The sequence below is a fragment of the Staurois parvus genome, unplaced genomic scaffold (assembly GCF_062004578.1).
Source record: "Staurois parvus isolate SC_StPar_1 unplaced genomic scaffold, SC_StPar_1.0 ptg000024l, whole genome shotgun sequence".
In the NCBI taxonomy this organism is placed as follows: Eukaryota; Metazoa; Chordata; class Amphibia; order Anura; family Ranidae; genus Staurois; species Staurois parvus.
In genome coordinates this window covers 1,507,696-1,526,592 of record NW_028317820.1, presented here as the reverse complement: position 1 = coordinate 1,526,592, position 18,897 = coordinate 1,507,696, and the positions used below count along the sequence as shown (strand labels likewise).

Sequence of the window (18,897 nt, the reverse complement as noted above, 5' to 3'; positions counted from 1 at the left end):
ATAAAAAATTAACTTAAAATTATTTTTAAAATGTCCTTTAAATTAGTGCCTTTGCTTTACAAAGCCAATCAGTACTTTACATGGGACCCTTGCCACGGCTGTATTTGGGATGTGGCATAGAAAAAGTGGTCTGAATGTCCCTGGAAGGAGCAGATCCTGAGTGTGGGTAATTCAGCACTTTAATTCTCATCCTTCAATAGTGAGTAGCAAAAGTGGAATGGGCTCTGTTGAAAAACAGACATTGGGTCAACTTCATCTCTCCAAAAAGTATAAACTAAATAATTAATTATGTTTTTTATTATATGACAAAAAATCAATCAGTGGATGGTGTATGTGGGTTATGTCTCTTCTTTTTTTTTCTTTTGTGATGTTTCTACTCACATGTATTGGGTTTCTTCTCCAGCTGTAGCGGTTCTGTTCTTTTCTCTATGGGCTGATCCAGGCTGGGATGATCCACTCTACAGATGAACTCTGACCCCTCATGTGTTGGTTCATACGACAGACTGGCTGTACAGCTGTAGGTGTTATTTGGCTCTCTCTTGTGTGAGATCTCTGGGATGTTGTATTTACTGTTGTTATTAACAGTAACAAATTCAGTTTGTCCCTTACTCTTCTTAAGCCAGGTGACTCTCAATGTATTTGGGGAATATCCAGAGATTCTACATTGGATTTTGTACTTGTGGTTGAGTATTGATGTTTCTGGGGGATCAATGCATGGGCAGCAGAGAAGTTCTGCAGAATAATCAGAAATTAATAATGTAAGCATTAGATAACATATATTATTATTTTCGTTTTTTAATTATAATAGGCTCAGTTCACAAAGATTCATAAACACACTTAGTTTGCTATGTAAGTTGACATAACATTGTCGGCGTTATTTGATGGCTGTGGTTTTACAAGTTCAAAATAATACATGAGAATATAAGGCTTTTTCCAGTAAAATGTTATACAATGTCATATAACAGTTATACACCTGGGTAATATACATTCAGTTAATTTATTAGCAACAAGTAGACACCTATTTATTCACGCAATTATCTAATTGGCCAATCACGTGGCAGCAGTGCAGTGCAGAAGACCATGCAGGAATAGGGGGAAAAAATTAGATCCCAGCCATTTTGCTCATGGTGTAATTGCAGTACCAGACAAGTTAGTTTGGGTTTCTGTAACTACTGATTTCCTGGAATTTTCCCACACAACAGTCTCTAGAGTGGCAGTTCTGTCAACAGAGAAGAGAACTTAAGCTGGCCATAGATCAGGCTTTCTCATCCAGGGTTCCATGGAACCCTGGGGTTCCTCCAGAAGTTGCTAGGGGTTCCTTGAGCAATGAGCATTTTGTTCCTCTTAGATAAGTTCCCACTGACATCAATTATATTTTTAGCAATCTGTAAGGTAATTCTTCCCAATGACCACAAGTGTAAGGAGCATTACTCCTACTGTCCATCACACTAATGTATCATGAGTTGTAAATATAGTAATTTTTAGCAGGGCTCCTCTGTGGACTGAAATTTTGCTAAGCCTGCTGAACTTTCCAAATTTTGATCCATGTATGACCATCCCTGCTTGACAGAAGTCAACCTAGTGATCAATTTCTGTTGAATTTGAATCTTGGAAAGGGTTTCAGCCGATGATCAGTGTATTTTGAGAGCAGAAAGTCCCTGCTCTCAGAATAAAATGTTTTATTGGGGAGGATTCCTTTATCTATCTACCTGGATTATGTAAAAAACAAAAACATGTGTAGTGCCACTGTGTAAAATCATAATATCATTAAATTGTATTGAATCTATCAATCCATGTGCAAAGAATTCAATTCATAAAAGTAATAAAGTGTTCCAAAGAAACAGTGTTCATAATATAAGAAAATTGGAAAGAACATCCACCACCTTCCAAATGGGAATTCACTCTTCTTTTAAGTGTTCAGAGACCAGCCACCATCTCCCTGTGAACAAATTGGCTGAACTTACAACAGCATACGCACCTGTGACTTATGTAAAAAAACTTCCCAGAGTGTTTACCAAGCTTCCCAATACTCTGTGTCCAATGGCACCTCAGGATCAGGAGGGAGTTAACAAAGCTCACCAGGAGCCGGCGATAATATTCAGTGTAGTATTTATTATATTGTAAAAGGTAATTTCCTTAAAAAGCAAACAAATGTACTCACATAGAAAGCCGCTGCCGAACCAGAACGTCTATATATCCATACGCGAGTGATGTGGTTCCAAGGCACCGCAAATACAGGCATTTTACACTGTATGGCCATATGCCCTCCATTATGCCCTTGAGAATGAACCCTTGTACACAGAGGCATATACTGATATTTTTAGGTACTGTGGAATACTGAACTCAATGTGTTCATCAATAATACATTTTTTTTTTAAAGTATTTAATTCTTCTTTTTCATTTTGCTTGCAATTTTGTATCATGATAAAATAGCAAGGACCCAAACACAGCAGTATCTGGTTAAACACATGCACCTAAAGGGAATGTGCAATTTTTTCATATAGTTTCTTTATTACAGCATGTTCAGCACTCATTTCTGAAACTCTGCAGCTCTCGATGAAGGAGTAGACGCCAGGTCCGCTGTTACTGCTTTTACAATACCCCAATATTAAAGTAGGGCTACCCAAAAGGGGAAGGGTGAAGTTCTGCTTCTGTCCCCCATTCCCTGTCATGGTTTGGCACCTTTGAGGAGCGGGGAGGGGGGATTTTGATTTTGACAAGATGTCCCAAAGGATTTATGCATGTGCAGTGGGCACCCAACTGTGAAGCCTTAAGCTGTCACAGCTGGGTGCCCACACTTAAGGTACTGACACCGGGAACACAGGACAGCTGATGAGGACACCCTAGATTGAGGGACAGGACATTGCTTTCTAATTCAGAGCACTCACCCATTATTGGTAGCGGTCTTATTCTTTCCTCTTTTGGCTGCTTTAAACTTGGATGTGCCACTTTGCAGATAAATACTAATCCTTGGTCCACTCGTGTTGGGGTGAAGAGTAGACTGGCTGTACAGCTGTATGTGTTATCTGGTTGTCTCTGGTGTCTGAATTGCGGGGTCTTGTACTTCCCGTCAACAGGAACAGGCTGCCTTGTCCTTTCCTCTTCTTTAAACCAATTGACGGTCAGATCCTTGGGGAAATATCCTGAGATTCTACACTGAATTTTGGATTCAGTGTTAAGGATCAAGTAAGGTGTATCTAGTACTTCAATTTGGGGGCACCAAGGAAAAACTGTAAAGCAATCAGAGTTTATGAATACTGTCCACCAGTTTACTTTACTACATCCATATACTATGTGTTGTTAGGCTTTTTTAACTTATATAACTCAGGTGCTATGCCTGCAAGGCAGCTTTAATGGTTAAGTTCACCTTTTATAATAAATAAATAAATGCAAATCTTTTTGCAGGTACAAAAATGTGCATTTATTTTTTTACACTGCACAGAATGAACGAAGCAGAAGCACAGAGATCCTTGGACTGCAGGTCCTCTGCAACAAGGAGAACAATGAGCAGCACAGTAGTGACATCACCAAATCTCATTCCAAATCTAGTGACACTTACTATAGCAACAGTACCTTAGACGATCTCACAACGCAGATGTGCAGCTATGAGGCTCTAGGCACAGGCGATGAGCTGCTATTTTGCAGAAAGTTTCCAGACAAAAGTGTTATCTTATAAACAATGGCCTATTGCTTAATCCAAATAGATCAAACAATCTCATTTAATTTCTGTGAGCTCCTATAGAGGTTTATGTTTTCTCTTACTATGAATGGGGAAAGGGGAATCCTGTGAAGACTGCCTTCCTCTGTAATATGCCCTATTGTTACATACTGCAGTTCCACACGCTGATGTTTTATATCTTCCCACATGCACCCTTGTCTTTTCTATACTACCTTTGTGATCTGTATTGCTTATGAAATGATAGTCCCTTGTACCACCCACAGCACATTTTTACACATTTGTGTAGTTATTACCTGGTCCAGGTAGCTCTTTAGATTGAGGTTTTGCCGTAGATTCATGTTCCCAGGTGACCTGTATGGGAAATGTTAGCAGTTTCCAGGGAATTCTGCATTCACTGATAACACCGTATGTTTCCAGTTCATCCTCCACTAGAAGAGTTTTCTTTAGTATATATTGACTGTATTTTTTTCCTCCAAATGACCATGTAAAATTGATGCTTTTGGGAAAGAACTTCTCCAGGCGCACAGAGCAAAGAACTTCCTCAGATTCACATGGAGTTAATTTCACTGAATCTGTTACTCTTGGTGCCACTGAAAATCAACAGAAATTGTGTCATGTGCTTGGATTTAAAATGTGACTATAACATAAAATGGAAATAACAAAAATAGCTTATAATGAGGTAGTAGTATAAAAAGTACAATATGATGTGAATTGTGCAGCAAATAGTGAGAGCTTTAAAGCAGAACTCTGGGAAAAACTTCTGTACATGTCCATGTTGCTGATTTCCTACCTTCAAGGATGATGTCATCCATCTTCTGGTTCACTCAGTAGTTGCTCTGAAATAGCCGATTCATTTTCAAATCAAACCGTTATTTCTCTTTGGTTTCCTGTGTATAAGACTGGTGGCTGCTATGCCTCATATTCCCCCAGCCACAGGTCTTGGCACATCCCTTCTGTAGTTCTTTCTCCAGGAAACTGTGATGTCATTGAGCCCAACTTGCAGTGGTGAGTGGACTGAGACTCTCAGACACATTCAAAATGTACAGGCCTAGTGTACCCACCCACATTCACTACAATTCCCTGTGGTTAATGGGAGCTGGAGTTTCCTTTAACTGCAGAAAGAGAGGAGAGGCTATGATGTTTTCCCTGCAGATGCAATATTAACAACAGATGCTGTTATCTTTTGAATAAGGCTCTGTTCATATATATGCATTTTGCGATTGATGCTTTCTCCAGTGCTTTTTGCAGTTTGTTTTGTGTTTTTCTACACACGTTTTGCTGCGTTTGTACCGTGTTTTACATTTTGTTCAGCTCTTTTTTTTTGTTACAGTGGATCTTGTTTTGTTGCTAGGCAGAATAAAAATGCAAAACGCAGCAAAAAATGCGGTGAAAACACACTGCCATGCAATTCAGCAAGCTTCTCTATTGAACTCTATTATAGCAAAAAGGCTGCTTTTTTCTTTTAAAAAAGTCCCTAACCTTTTAAAAAATGCAGCAGCTCAAAAAAGCAGAGATGCCAACATGTTACATAGGAAACCATGTTAAATGGACTGTAGTGAGTTTCTGCAAAAACTACTAAAAAATTCATTGGTGTGAACCAGGCCTTACAGAGATGAGGTCATGACAATTCAATTATACTTTCCTCTTAAATGGTAAGGATTGTATTTTTTCAAAAATCAAACTGTTTCGTGCTTTGTGTAGGGGGGTGTACTAATGGGTGATTTTTTGCATTTCCCAGAATTATTCTTCAAAGGAATTCTTTGAACCTTCCGACCTGCATAAGATGTCCAATGATCATGTAGTTTCATTGGTTGCCCTGTATGCACAGCCTATAGTAGAGTAAAAATCGTAACATTCTGATGTCAGCAGTTTTACTTTTTTCTTTTATTGGACATGAGACAAGTTTCATGACATTGCACAAATTGATGCATGACCTCTGTCTGTAGTCTAAGAATTGACACTTCCTTTAAAAAAAGTCTCAGTCTAGTACTGGTGCAAGTGCAGTATTTAGATTTGACACAGCCACAAACAGGCAGAACATTCACAGGGAGATAACCATGATGGAAGATACAGTATGTGTTTTTTCACATTAGCACTCCCACATTTGTCATGAAACACAGAAGGAAGGGCAAGGCATGGACTAGACATTATGGGACCCAGAATAAGAAGTTGTCTTGCCCCTTTAGCAAATAAGGGCAAGCTAGGTAAATGAATATATGGACATAAGGGAATCAGCCACGACACCACAAAATGTCATTGCAAAGTAAGATAAACAAACAACACATGGTACGTTATATAACTACACTAATACTGGTTAAAACAACAAAAACATTTAATTCCTGCTTACAGTCTTTACAAACTAAATTGTTTGTCTTACTACATTAAAATCCCATACCTCACAAAATGTTTTCACTAAGTGGACCCTCTTTTGGTGAATTGAAAATTCTGTATGGCCATTATTTTTATTTCACATTGTTTCAAGCAGGCTCTGTTCATTGTAAGGGGTCACATATGAACCATTGTAAGATTGCCATGTATGCACTGTGATTGTTAATGTGAATTGTAAAAGAAAACATTGAATTTGTTTTTATCCATCCAGTGCATTTTCCATGCAACATAATTTGTTTGCACACATTCTGCACTGAGCGAGGTGCATTCTGTATTTGTGGCTCATTATTAAAGCTTTAAGGTGTCTATATACTGGTAGACCTCTACTGCACCATGCTGTAATACACGAATGAACCCAAATAGTCAAATATATATAGAAAGGAACCAGTGCTATAAAAATTGTGTCCATCAGTCTAGATAACCACTTCAACACCTGTCCAGATTCTTCATTTCAGGTATGCCACCCCAGAATGTGCCCATGTAGTCACCACCACCTCTACTCATATGGGTAAACATTCACATTCCAAGATGAACCTTCAAGTTATAAAATGTCTGTAGTGCGGAGTCACCCTTAACCACTTCAAGTCCGGACACTTTCACCCCCTTCCGGTCCAGGCCAATTTTCAGCTTTCAGTGCTATCACACTTTGCATGACAATTGCGCGGTCATGCAACACTGTACCCATATGAATTTCTTAACATTTTTTTGAGACAGATAAAACTTTATTTTGATGGTATTTATTCACCACTGGGATTTTTATTTTTCTTTGCTATATAAATGAAAAAGTCCCAAAATTTTGAAAAATAATGTTTTTCTTATAATATTTTGCAAATAAATAATCTTTCTTCATAAATCCTGGCCAAAATGTATTCAGTTATCTTTTTAGTAAAAGATAACTTTAGTTTTTTTTATATTATTATTTATGATTTTTTTTTGTTTTTTTTTACATACCGTCACCCTAGCAGTACATCATGGTGACATTGTACTACTTGTGGGGGTGATGAAGATTTTTTTTTTTTACACTGATTGCTTTTACATCCATAAAGGCTGTAAAAACAATCATTTCTCCTTCTCTCTTCTCCTCTGGACACAGCGGAACACTGATTGTTGTACGGGACCGCTGTGTGAGGTCCCAATCATGTGATCACTGATTGCGGTGCTGCGCACTCCCAGGGAGTGCACACAAGCAGGGAGCGGGGAGGTAATTTATAAACAGCCACCCACCCCTGCACTGCTCCCGTCCGGCCGTTTATATACATGGGCCGGACAGGAAGTGGTTAAAGCCAGCGCAAGTTCTGTTGGGAGATTCAACCTTATTCCACCATATGATCAACCAAGGAAAATCCCAGGCAATGGCTCAAAATAAAACTAAATTAACTAATTTTTTTTTATTATGAGCTATTGTCTGGGTTCTTCCTTGGTTGATCATATGGTGGGATATAGCTGAATTTCCCAAAAGAGCTTGTATTGACTTTAAGGGGAACTCCTCACTCCAGACTTTTTGTAATTTTAAAGGTCAATTTTGGAAGGTGAGCGTATGCTGGCATGAATGGAGGTGGAGGTGACTACATGGGCACGTTTTGGGGTGGCACACCTGAATTGAAGCCTTTGGACAATTGTTGAAATGGTTATTTGGACTTGTGAATGTAATTCAAAATTTCGAAAATTCAAATTTCTAAATAATTAGTTTGGTCAAAGCAACGTTCCTCTTTGACCACAGTGAGAAGAAAATTTGAAGGAGCAGAATGGAACATTTTTCTTGAACAAGCACATTTCTAACAGTGAATGTGGTTTTTGTTCAGAAAATTACATTCATTCCAGATTCAAATGTTAAAAGCAAATGGAATTTTTAAGTAGGTTTGAACGACATTCAGCAAGTCATCAAAAATACTAAAATTTTTTTGCAAATGTATGGCTTAATCCGCTGGTTTAAAAGTAGGTCTGGGAAAGGGATTGAGAAAGGGAAATGGGGTAGGGGAAAGGATTGGTAGAGGAAAAATATAGTAGAAATTGAGGGGAATATGAGAATTCCTGGCAATGGGGGATGAATCAAGGCAAGCTGGGGATGAATCAAGCACAAATAGAGGTCAAGGAACAGGGACAACTCAGGGGGATGGGTGGCGGGGAAGGAATACATAAGAACATATCCCACATGGACTTTTCCAAAGGCTAGGTGAAGGACTATAAATATCTTGGCTAGAGGTTTTCAAAGATGGAAAAGCATAACTAAGCCACTTCCCATATTTTGAGGAATTGAATTTTCAAGTCCTTGAGAATACTGGATAGTTTCATATTAACTGGCACCATGTTCATATGTTCCTTAACTTCCTGGAAATGGGCTCTGGGGTTCTTCCAGGCTGTGGAAGGCTTACTTAAACAGGCTTACTGTTTAGCAGTCAGAAACAAATATGCAGCCAATTTCTGTTGGTAGGAGAGAAAGACTGGAACAGTATGGTGGAGGAGGGCCATCCATATGTCCTTTGGGACTTCTATATGAAACAAGGCTTGAAGGAGGCCAAACAGTTTGCTCCCAAACATGGTTAGCTTCAGGGAGCACCACCAAATGTGTTGTACATCACCGCATTGACCTCCTGAAGCACTAACTGTTCCTTTTTCTTACAGTAAAATGTAAATGTAGGTAGATATAAAATAACCTCATATTATCCACTTATATATTTATTGTACTCCAATTTTACCTTGTATAAGCCCCCTCTAATACCCTGCACAAAAAACATTCAGGCAAGAAGAGCAAAGGATAGGACTCTGTGAATTAAGTCATACTGGTTAGAGGAGAGGTCTCAGAGATAAACTCATCAGTAAGATTCTCCTTTTTGACTATCCAGTCAAAGCCTTGACATAGCTTTATTTCTTTGATTTCAGTGGAAAAATGCAAATGGTCAGGATCTAGTAGAGGGGTCTAACAAAGGGGACTGAAAACTGAACTTTGAGGACTTGTTCATACTGGTAGTATGCACTACCGCATGACCTTCTGTGCAATTTGTAAACAGCGCATCACAATGTACCCCTTTTTTTTGGACTTTGTTGAAATGTCACAAAGTGACATTCATTGAGTGCTAATGGCCACAGCAGAGTGTTATGTGATGGACTGCACTCCAAGTAATGCTGAAAAAAAGAACTGCACTTTTTTCAGCATGGTTGTGCGGTCTGGCATGGTAGGGAACAACACTTTTTGCCTTGACTATGTATTTGTATTGGCTGCTCTGCACAGCCCATTTCATTTTATGTGAACGGGCCCTAAATATTTATCAAGCTAGGCCAGGATGTCATCAGTTAAATCAATTCACTAGCTTCTGGTCTAAATTTCCTAGCTAGCTAGTGTAAAGAACACATACTGTATTGTAATTTTAGTTTTGAAAACCAAAACTTAAGCAGGTAAGGCCCATATCTCAGTCTGCAAGTTGGATTTCTGGGTAAAATCTATGGAATCAGTATAACATGTTTCATAAAGTTTAAAGTGGAATTCTCAGAAAATTAAATCAAATGGATAGATTGAAGTATGTTGAGAAACTTGGGGAGAAAAGCCATCTACACATCCTACAGGGGTCAAATGTTATTGTTTTCATCTGACTGGAGTTCAGACTTGAATAAAGCACAGACTTACTTGTTATAAATAGTGGTTTGGTGATCCTCTCTATAGGATTTTCCAGGCTGGGATGTTTCACTTCACACATGAACATGACCCCATGGTGAGAGGAGAGAGATGGGATGAACTGTACAGAGGTGGTACAGAAGTATCCAGAATCAGAGTATTCTGGCTGTGAAATCGTTGTCTTGTATCTTCCCTTCAGATCCACTCTTACATAATCCTGATCACCTCTCTCCTTCACAAACCAAGTCACAGTCAGGTTATTGGGGAAGAAATTAGAAATCTCACTCTCCACTATCACCGACCGACCTGATAACAGAACTGGATTGGAGAGTTCCATAACTTCCGGACGCCACAGAAAATCTGAAAATAAGGACAGACCCAAAAATATCAGAGAAATATTCAACATAACCCCAAACTTAAACTTGTTCCTCAAATAATATAATAGTAATAGTGGTGAAAATGACTTGCTGGACAGGTGCATACTCTTAAGTGTGTCTCTGGATTGTTTTTTTGTGCAGCCACAACTGTAAATTAATGCAGACATTCACCGTAAAGATTCATAGATTCATAGACAGCAATACAAACTGAAAATGTGTCTAAGACTTGTATGGCAGGAACAAAGTACTTTTCAAAACATACTATTGATTTCCTTTTGTGTGTTTGCTAGTCTATATGCATACTATTACTCAGTGTAAAATATCAGAATATATCATCTTATTTATAGGTAGTATAAATTTTACTTGCGTAGCATTTTAGGAGGAGGTGTTTGGGGGTGACATGTGGTAGGAGAGGGGACTGGGGGGATTTGTGCTGGATGAGGGGTTGAGGGGGAATTTGTGCTAGGAGAGGGGGGTTGGTGAAGTAGATTTATGCAGGGAGGAGGAATTTGGGGATTGGGGGGGAAGAGGTTAAGATATGCTCTAGAAGAAAAAATATTTTTTTTTGGGGGGGGGGGGGATTTGTACTGTGGGGAGATTAGGGGGGGAGAGTTGCAGAGCTAGGTGGGGAGATTTGTGCAGGGAGGTGGGCTTTTGGGGGGAGGGACGTTGTGCTAGAAGGGGTGATTGGGAGAGGGAGCATTTGTGCTAGGAAGGGAAACTTTGGGGGAGGGGATTTGTGTTAGGAACGGTGATTTGAGGGGGTGGATTTGTGCTAGTAGTGATGACGGGGGGGATATGTGCTGGGGGGAGTTTGGGAGGCTTTGTGCTGGAAGAGAGTGTCACAGTCGTGCATACAAGAGCCAGGCATGGCTCTCACTGTATTAAGAAGTCTTCATATATCCCCTCATTCCCCCTCCCTCAGGAATGCAATCAGCTTATGATGCTGAGCCCCTGCCTAACAATTGTTTGCCAAATAAGGCTTGGCTTGTCCGTTGTGGGAAGAGACACCCAGTTGATTTTGTGTAGAAAAGAAGCTGTTATGTTTTGTGTGTAGTCAGAGAAGTGAGGACGTTCGGCGTTTTACCATCTAGCAGATGGAGAGCAAAGGAGAATCGCGCTGTACCAACGAAACTGAGTGCGAGAGCAGAAATCCTTTTTTAGCTCATCAGACTTGAAACTGCTTAACCCCAGGCATCTTTGTGTGCGAGTACTCATTCACCTAAACTTCTTTCTGTTATCTGTTTGCTGTGCTGTTGTGCTCTGTATATATGTATATATATATATATATATATATATATATATATATATATATATATATATGTTACATCTTCTTTCTGTAATTATTTTTACTGCACCCTTTTGACCTTTTGGTACTAAATCTTACTTTTCTGAAAGTGTTGAACTGTTTCTATAGCTCTTGAATGTAACTTAGGAGTCCCTGCCGCTGAAGAGCGCTACTATGAGTGTTTAACCCTCTTTATAACCGGTCTGTAGAGATAGCGGTATACTGTCGATTAACCAATCATCCTAGTGTGTTGCTGAGGCGCCTTTTAGAAGCTGTTGAAATGTGAGTGGCCTGGATTTTGTCTTTTGGTATAATATTGATGTGGCAATATCTACAAATATATGTTGCGCTCCTAAATACTTCTCAATAAATAATAATTAATTTATTAACATTAAATTAATTCAAATTATGATACAAATAACTAATAAAAGTGTATACATACCAAAGAATATTTAAATAGATAATTTCAGCTAATCAATCTCCTCCAAATAAATATCAAAATAATTCCACATGAAATACTCCTCTAAAAATTTTTTTTTTCAAGTGCTCATAAATCATCTATTAGTGACATGATGTACTTACTAATACCCTCAATTTCATTTATATTCATAATACCCTCATTTAATATAATAAAAATAGTGAACCAACTAATAACCTTCAACTAAAATGCATTTAAATGATCCCCCATAAGTAAACATAACCAAATGCTCATAAATAATTAGTAGTGATTAGTATGAATCCAAATATCATCAAAATAATAGTCCCATTGAATAAACAATTGTTTATATATAGTGACTTGGTGCTTGTTGTTCTTCAATTTGTGAGTTTTGTGAATCCTTCAAATAGTGAAGATGTGCGCTCACCTCCTTTAATGCCTGCAATTAGGATATACACGCTTTCGGTTCACTTTCCCTGGAACCTGCTGGACATATACTTTTGCTGGTAAAATTGGGAGATCCTTCCTTTAGGAGTAATGGATGTATCCTCTGGTGGCTGATTATCCCCTCAGGGATTACACACTCCTTTTGTTATCTCAGACCTCTTAATTATCCTCTCCTTGTGTTACTCCGCATGCAGGAAGAAATTTTTACCTTTTAAAACTTTTTATTCCCACCATCCAAGTATTAAACTCACATTAGACAGGTTTAAATAACGCAATATCCCATAGGAAATCCTCTGCTGGCCTCTGAGTCATACACCTGCCGTCTATCGTGTTGTGCAGCTCCTCTCCGAGTGATGACGTAGCCCCTCCCCTGAGACGGCAGGTGTATGACTCAGAGGCCAGCAGAGGATTTCCTATGGGATATTGCGTTATTTAAACCTGTCTAATGTGAGTTTAATACTTGGATGGTGGGAATAAAAAGTTTTAAAAGGTAAAGCACTATGTCCTCTATTTCTTCCTGCATTTGGAGTAACACAAGGAGAGGATAATTAGGAGGTCTGAGATAACAAAAGGAGTGTGTAATCCCTGAGGGGATAATCAGCCACCAGAGGATACATCCATTACTCCTAAAGGAAGGATCTCCCAATTTTACCAGCAAAAGTATATGTCCAGCAGGTTCCAGGGAAAGTGAACCGAAAGCGTGTATATCCTAATTGCAGGCATCAAAGGAGGTGAGCGCACATCTTCACTATTTGAAGGATTCACAAAACTCACAAATTGAAGAACAACAAGCACCAAGTCACTATATATAAACAATTGTTTATTCAATGGGACTATTATTTTGATGATATTTGGATTCATACTAATCACTACTAATTATTTATGAGCATTTGGTTATGTTTATTTATGGGGGATCATTTAAATGCATTTTAGTTGAGGGTTATTAGTTGGTTCACTATTTTAATTATATTAAATGAGGGTATTATGAATATAAATGAAATTGAGGGTATTAGTAAGTACATCATGTCACTAATAGATGATTTTTGAGCACTTGAAAAAAATTTTTTTAGAGGAGTATTTCATGTGGAATTATTTTGATATTTATTTGGAGGAGATTGATTAGCTGAAATTATCTATTTAAATATTCTTTGGTATGTATACACTTTTATTAGTTATTTGTATCATAATTTGAATTAATTTAATGTTAATAATTTAATTATTATTTATTGAGAAGTATTTAGGAGCGCAACATATATTTGTAGATATTTCCAACACAGTTGTAGTTATGTGTTTCATGTTTGCGATCCTCTAGTAATTATCACACCTGTGGCTCGCAAGTCACTCTGATTCACCTATTGATGTGGCAATATTACACTATATAAGCTTTCTCTTTGATAATATGGTGGAGCAAACTAGGAAGCCATGCTGAGGACCTGAAAGAAGATCTTAACTTGGAGGGGCAGGCTATCATTTAGCTGATGAAAAGAGGGTTTAGGATTCCCCAAAATCCTTAAAGGCTTTTTACTCACCAAAATCTGGTGAGTGTATTTGATGTTGGTGTGCACGGGTGATAGGTGGAAGGCTATAAATATTTTTGGAATCTTCAGTTTTTATCACAAGGGACTTTATGGTTTTTTTCTGAAGATTTTTTTATATAAATATGCACTAATTAATATGGGACATTTATATTTTGTGATTTGTTAATATTTGTATTTAGGTCTATTTTGCGCTGTTTTTCTATATATTTTACTGTTTGTGTTTTCACACATCTTTTGCACAGCAGCAATTTAGAAGGGTGATTCACTTATTTTGTATTGGCGCAGGAATATTTTTCTTCAAAAATTCAGCTCTTTCTAAAGAAATTGCATGGAAACCTATCACGATTTCTGAATTTAAAACTTTTGGGCCTAACCCTCAACATGGGCATTACAAAAAAAAATGAATTGTGGTCATATTGGTCAACAGACCCAATTCATCATTTGCCCGTGTCCTCTGCTGTTACATATACAGTGTATACCCAGCATGGACCTGCAATCTACTGCTACATTAATGAACTTTGAGCAGTTATACTGGGATGATGCGTGCAGCTACAGGCATTATCCTGGTTTTGTTTTTTTCAGCTGGAGGTCGGCTTTCATGTAAAAGCAATCCTAGTGGCTAATTAGCTGCTGGATCATTTGTACTGCCGCTTTCCACAGCTTTCTCGGGCTCTCCCATCCCACAGGGGAATCCGAGAATGCAGCTGGCAGTTCACTGGCTGACCATAGAGAGCTGATCAGAGAAGAGAATGGCGCCAATCATCTCTATGGTCTAAGAAACTGGAAGCGACGAGCATTTCATCATTTCCGTTTCACCAGATATAAATAGAGCCATTTTTAAACTGGGAAAGCATCTGATCTATCACGTACCTGGTGATGGAGGCCAATGGAGAGAGGGCTTCCCTTGTGGCTAAGTTCCAGACTCCCCTGAGAGTGGGACAGCGGGAGTCAGGCCCAAAGTTGCATAGGTCGCCTGTAGGAGTGCTGGTTGGTAGTCAACTCAGAAGCACAGCTGGTGCACGGAGATAGGTCTGCAGACAGGAGGTGCCTGTTCATGGTATGCAAGCCCTTCCGGGATTTGGATGTTTACTGGGTAGTCAGTTCAAGCCAAGGTCAGGTACCAGGTGGGAATCAGAGCGGATGTAGTCAGATGGGAAAGCCGAGGTCATTCACAGAGGACCGGGAGAGAGAGAGTATCCATAAGTCAAGCCGAGGTCAGATCAGGGGTAAATCAGAGTAGACAGGTCCAGGAGCAAGCCGAGTCGGTAACAGGAAATCACAAGTCAGAATCACAGGAAACAGGAACCAGGAACAGGGCATGAGGAGCTAGAGATCATCCAGCAACCAGAGGAAGTGATGAGCCTCCTTATAAAGGCCGTCTGGCACCAGACTGAGGCTGATGTGTCCTTTTGCGGCCATGTAGAGTATTGGCAGAAATACCAGATCTTCCAGAACTCCTGCCGTAGACAGGACCCTGACAGTATCACACCAATCTTCATTAGATCAGATGATTTAAGGGCAGAAGAAATATCTAGAGTATAGTAGACCACAGTTTTCTCAGAAAAAAATACCTGTCACTGCCTATTGCTGTCACATGGGGATATTTACATTCCTTATGATAACAATAAAAGTGATAAAACAAAAGAAAGGGACAGTGTAAAAATAAACAGAAAAAAAAAATCAAAATTAAAAAAAAAAAATCACCCCTGCCCCCCCTTCCTGTGCTCATGCGCAAAAGTGTCGGTATGTAAATAGAGATTGCATCATGCATGTGAGGTATCACTGCGAACGTCAGGTCAAGGGCAGTAATTCTAGCACTAGACCTCCTGTGTAAATATAAAGTGGTGACCTGTAAAGGCTTTTAAATGGTTCCTTATTGATATTAAAAATGTATGTAGTTTTTCGCCATTGCACGGGCGTACGCAATTGTAAAGCATGTCATGTTTGGTATCTATTTACTTGGCGTAACAATCTTTTATATTTTGTCAGTTTTGCAATATATTGTGTTTTTGTGCATTCAAATCTGTGACAAAAATAATATCTGCAAAAGACTCACCATGCCTCTTATCAAATTCCTTGGGGTTGTCTACTTTCCAAAAAGGGGTCCTTTGGAGGGTGTTTGTATTATCCTGGCATTTTGGGGCCTCCGAAACTGTGATAGGTAGTGAGGAAGGGACATGAGGAAAGATGCCGTTTGAAAGCCTGAAAGTGGTCATTGGGTTTCGGAGGCCTGTATGTGGCTAGGCTCCCAAAAAGTCTCTCAAATGGGGTATCCCCATACTCAGGAGTGGCAGAATGTGTTTTGGGGTGTTATTCCACATATACCCATGGCATATGTGAGCCATATATAATTTAAGTGAAAACTTTGTGTTACGAAAAAAAATGTAATTTTCCAAAAATTTATGGCAAAAAATAAAATCTTCCATGGACTCAACATGTCTCTCAGCAAATTCCTTGGGGTATCCACTTTGCAAAAAGGGGTCATTTGGGGATTTTAGTACTGCCCTGGCATTTTAGCACCTCAAGAAATGTGATAGACAGTTAAAAAGTAAAAGCTGTGTAAATTTCAGTATATATCCCATAGTTTGTAGACACTATAACGTTCACACAAACCAATTAATATACAATTATTGGGATTTTTTTACCAATGATATGTAGCAGAAAACATTTTGACCTAAATTTATTGCTAACTTTGAGTTTATTGTATATTTTTTAAAACTGAAAGTAGAAAATATCATTATTTTTCACATTTTTCCATCCTTTTTTCATTTATATTACAAAGAGAACTCTATTTGTGTGAAAAAAAGGACAAACATTTAGTTTGGCTACAGTGTTGCATGGCTGCTCAATTACTAGTTGAAATATCACAGCGCCGAATAACAAAAAATGGCCTGATCATGAAGGAGGGTAACTCTTCCGGAGCTGATGTGGGTAAAATGCTACTAGACTAATATATCTGGTCTCCCAGATATAGTGAATGCAGGGTCCAGGGAGAGCAGATATAGTGAATGCAGGGTTCAGGGAGACCGGATATAGTGAATGCAGATCTCCCAGCTAACATTGAACGAGGAGATAAAGAATCATCCTGCTCTGCAACTTGGATCTTCAAACCCAGGCTAAGGGCCACCAAGGAAGGCCACCGGACCTTTTCCCGGAGCTTTGGGAATCGCGGCCTACCGCGCACCGGAAGCCGCGGCCTCAATTTTTGCCGCGGCCGACCCGGATCGCCGGACATCCGCCCAGACCGCCGCCGCTCCGTCCCCCGGCTCCCGCCGACCTGCCTGCCTTCCCAGGGCCCTCCCCATCAGCACTGGGTCCTCGCTGACCACCAGGAACCGGCTCGACCCCACGGTGGACTGCTGCTCCACCACCCAGCCTGCCAACCTGCCTGTCTCCCTGGAGCCCTCCCCACCGGCTCTCAGGCCACCAGCATCCAGCCGCCGGCACCCAGCTGCCACCTCGGGACACCCTGCTACCGACACCCAGCTGCCTGTACCCAGCGGCCCTGCCTGGGGGCTGCTTCGGGCCACCTAGCACCCTGCACCCAGCCCCAGACCAGGGACCTCTCCAGGCCTCCCGAGAATCGCGACGACGCCGCACCTCCGCCACCCGCATGAAGAGGGTAAGCCGCCACTACCAGTTCCCTCCCTCCGGGTACCACGCGGCCGGGCACCTACCACCGAACAGCCCAAGCCCTGTCCAATCCGATGGAGTCAAGCCTGCCACGTGGCCCTACCGCTCCCACCGACGCTGGGCCCCTAGCACCCTCATTCGCTGGCCCGCAACATCAACTTGCGCTGCTCACTTCACCCACGGCCGCCGAGCCCTACTGCAACTAGCCCACTCCAGCTCCAGACGTCGGTCCACACCACCTCCTGCTGACGGCTCCTCAACACCTCCTGACGCTGGGCCCTTCAGCGCCTCCCGACGCCGAGCGCTCAGCACCTGGCCCACAACATCCGCCTGCGCTGGCTCACTTCGCCCACGGACGCCGAGCCCTACAACAAATACCAACGCCTAGCCCATTCCACCTCCAGACGTCGATCCACACCACCTACACCACCTCCCGACGCCGGCCTAAACCACCTCCTGACGCCGGCCTACACCACCTCCTGACTCCGGGCCTTCAGCACCCCTGATGCCGAGCATTCAGCACCCCCAACGCCGGGCCTTCAGCACCCCTGACGCCGGGCCCTCAGCACCCCCTGCCACCGGGTCCTCTGCACCTCCTGCCACCGGGCCCTCTGCGCCTCCTGACACCAGGCCCCCAACACCTCCTGACGCCGGGCCCTCGTCACCTCCCGAAGCTGTGCACTCAACGCCTCCAGACGCCAGGCTTAAAGCAACCACAGACTGCAACCAGCCAACTGCGGCCTCAGCCGCCCACCACTCCTTCTCCCCTCCTACGATCGGTCACTGATGAACTCCGACATGGCATAACGGACTCTCCCCATCCTCATGTCCTGACCGAAACCTCCCTCCTCTCTGACCCGATCAGAATTCTGCCCACCCTAGCATGCCACCTGCACTCATCCTCCTCGTTCTCCTCTCCTCCATCCCCAAACTTGCCTCCCTCTACCCCCCTACTCCCCCAAAACACCTCTACATCGCACTTTCACTCCTTCCCTCCCCCCTCTATGGCTCTCACCACCTCCTCTTATTACTCCACTCCCCCGCCGACCCACAAGCCACCACCAACCGACCCACGCGCTCCTGCACCTCCCATTTCCATGCCACCTATACACCTCTTCACCCAGCCTCCTGCCCTCCTTCAACCCCTCAACCCTCCCCTCCCCTGACCTCGTAATCGCACTACCCCCCACTACACCTAACGCCCTGCACATCATCACCTCCCCACCACTCCGCTCCTTCAGCCCAACTACCCCCGAGGAGGTCTCTAAGATCTTCACTGAAGCCCGCCTAACCACCTGCCCCCTGGACCCTATCCCCTCACAGCTCCTCCAGTCACCCCTCCCCCCTCCATCATTCGCTCCCTCACCCACATCTTCAATCTCTCCCTCTCCACCGGCACCTTCCCCTCCCCTCTAAAGCACGCATACATCACCCCCATACTCAAAAAACCCTCCCTTGACCCCACTAACCTTAACAACCTTAGACCCATCTCCTTATTGCC

General features: G+C 41.6%; 1 protein-coding gene across 1 annotated transcript in view; it reads right to left on the bottom strand.

Annotated features, from left to right (window-relative positions):
• Positions 1 to 279: 279 nt before the first annotated feature.
• LOC149472062 (uncharacterized) overlaps positions 280 to 18,897 on the bottom strand; it is a 120,202-nt gene continuing 101,584 nt past the window's right edge. The window contains exons 15-18 of the mRNA XM_089693205.1: positions 9,690 to 10,037; positions 3,973 to 4,269; positions 2,889 to 3,230; positions 280 to 732 (exon numbers count right to left, since the gene is read on the bottom strand). Coding sequence (XP_089549331.1) covers positions 374 to 732; positions 2,889 to 3,230; positions 3,973 to 4,269; positions 9,690 to 10,037 — 1,346 coding nt within the window. The 3' untranslated portion in view covers positions 280 to 373. The remainder of the gene's footprint in view (positions 733 to 2,888; positions 3,231 to 3,972; positions 4,270 to 9,689; positions 10,038 to 18,897) is intronic.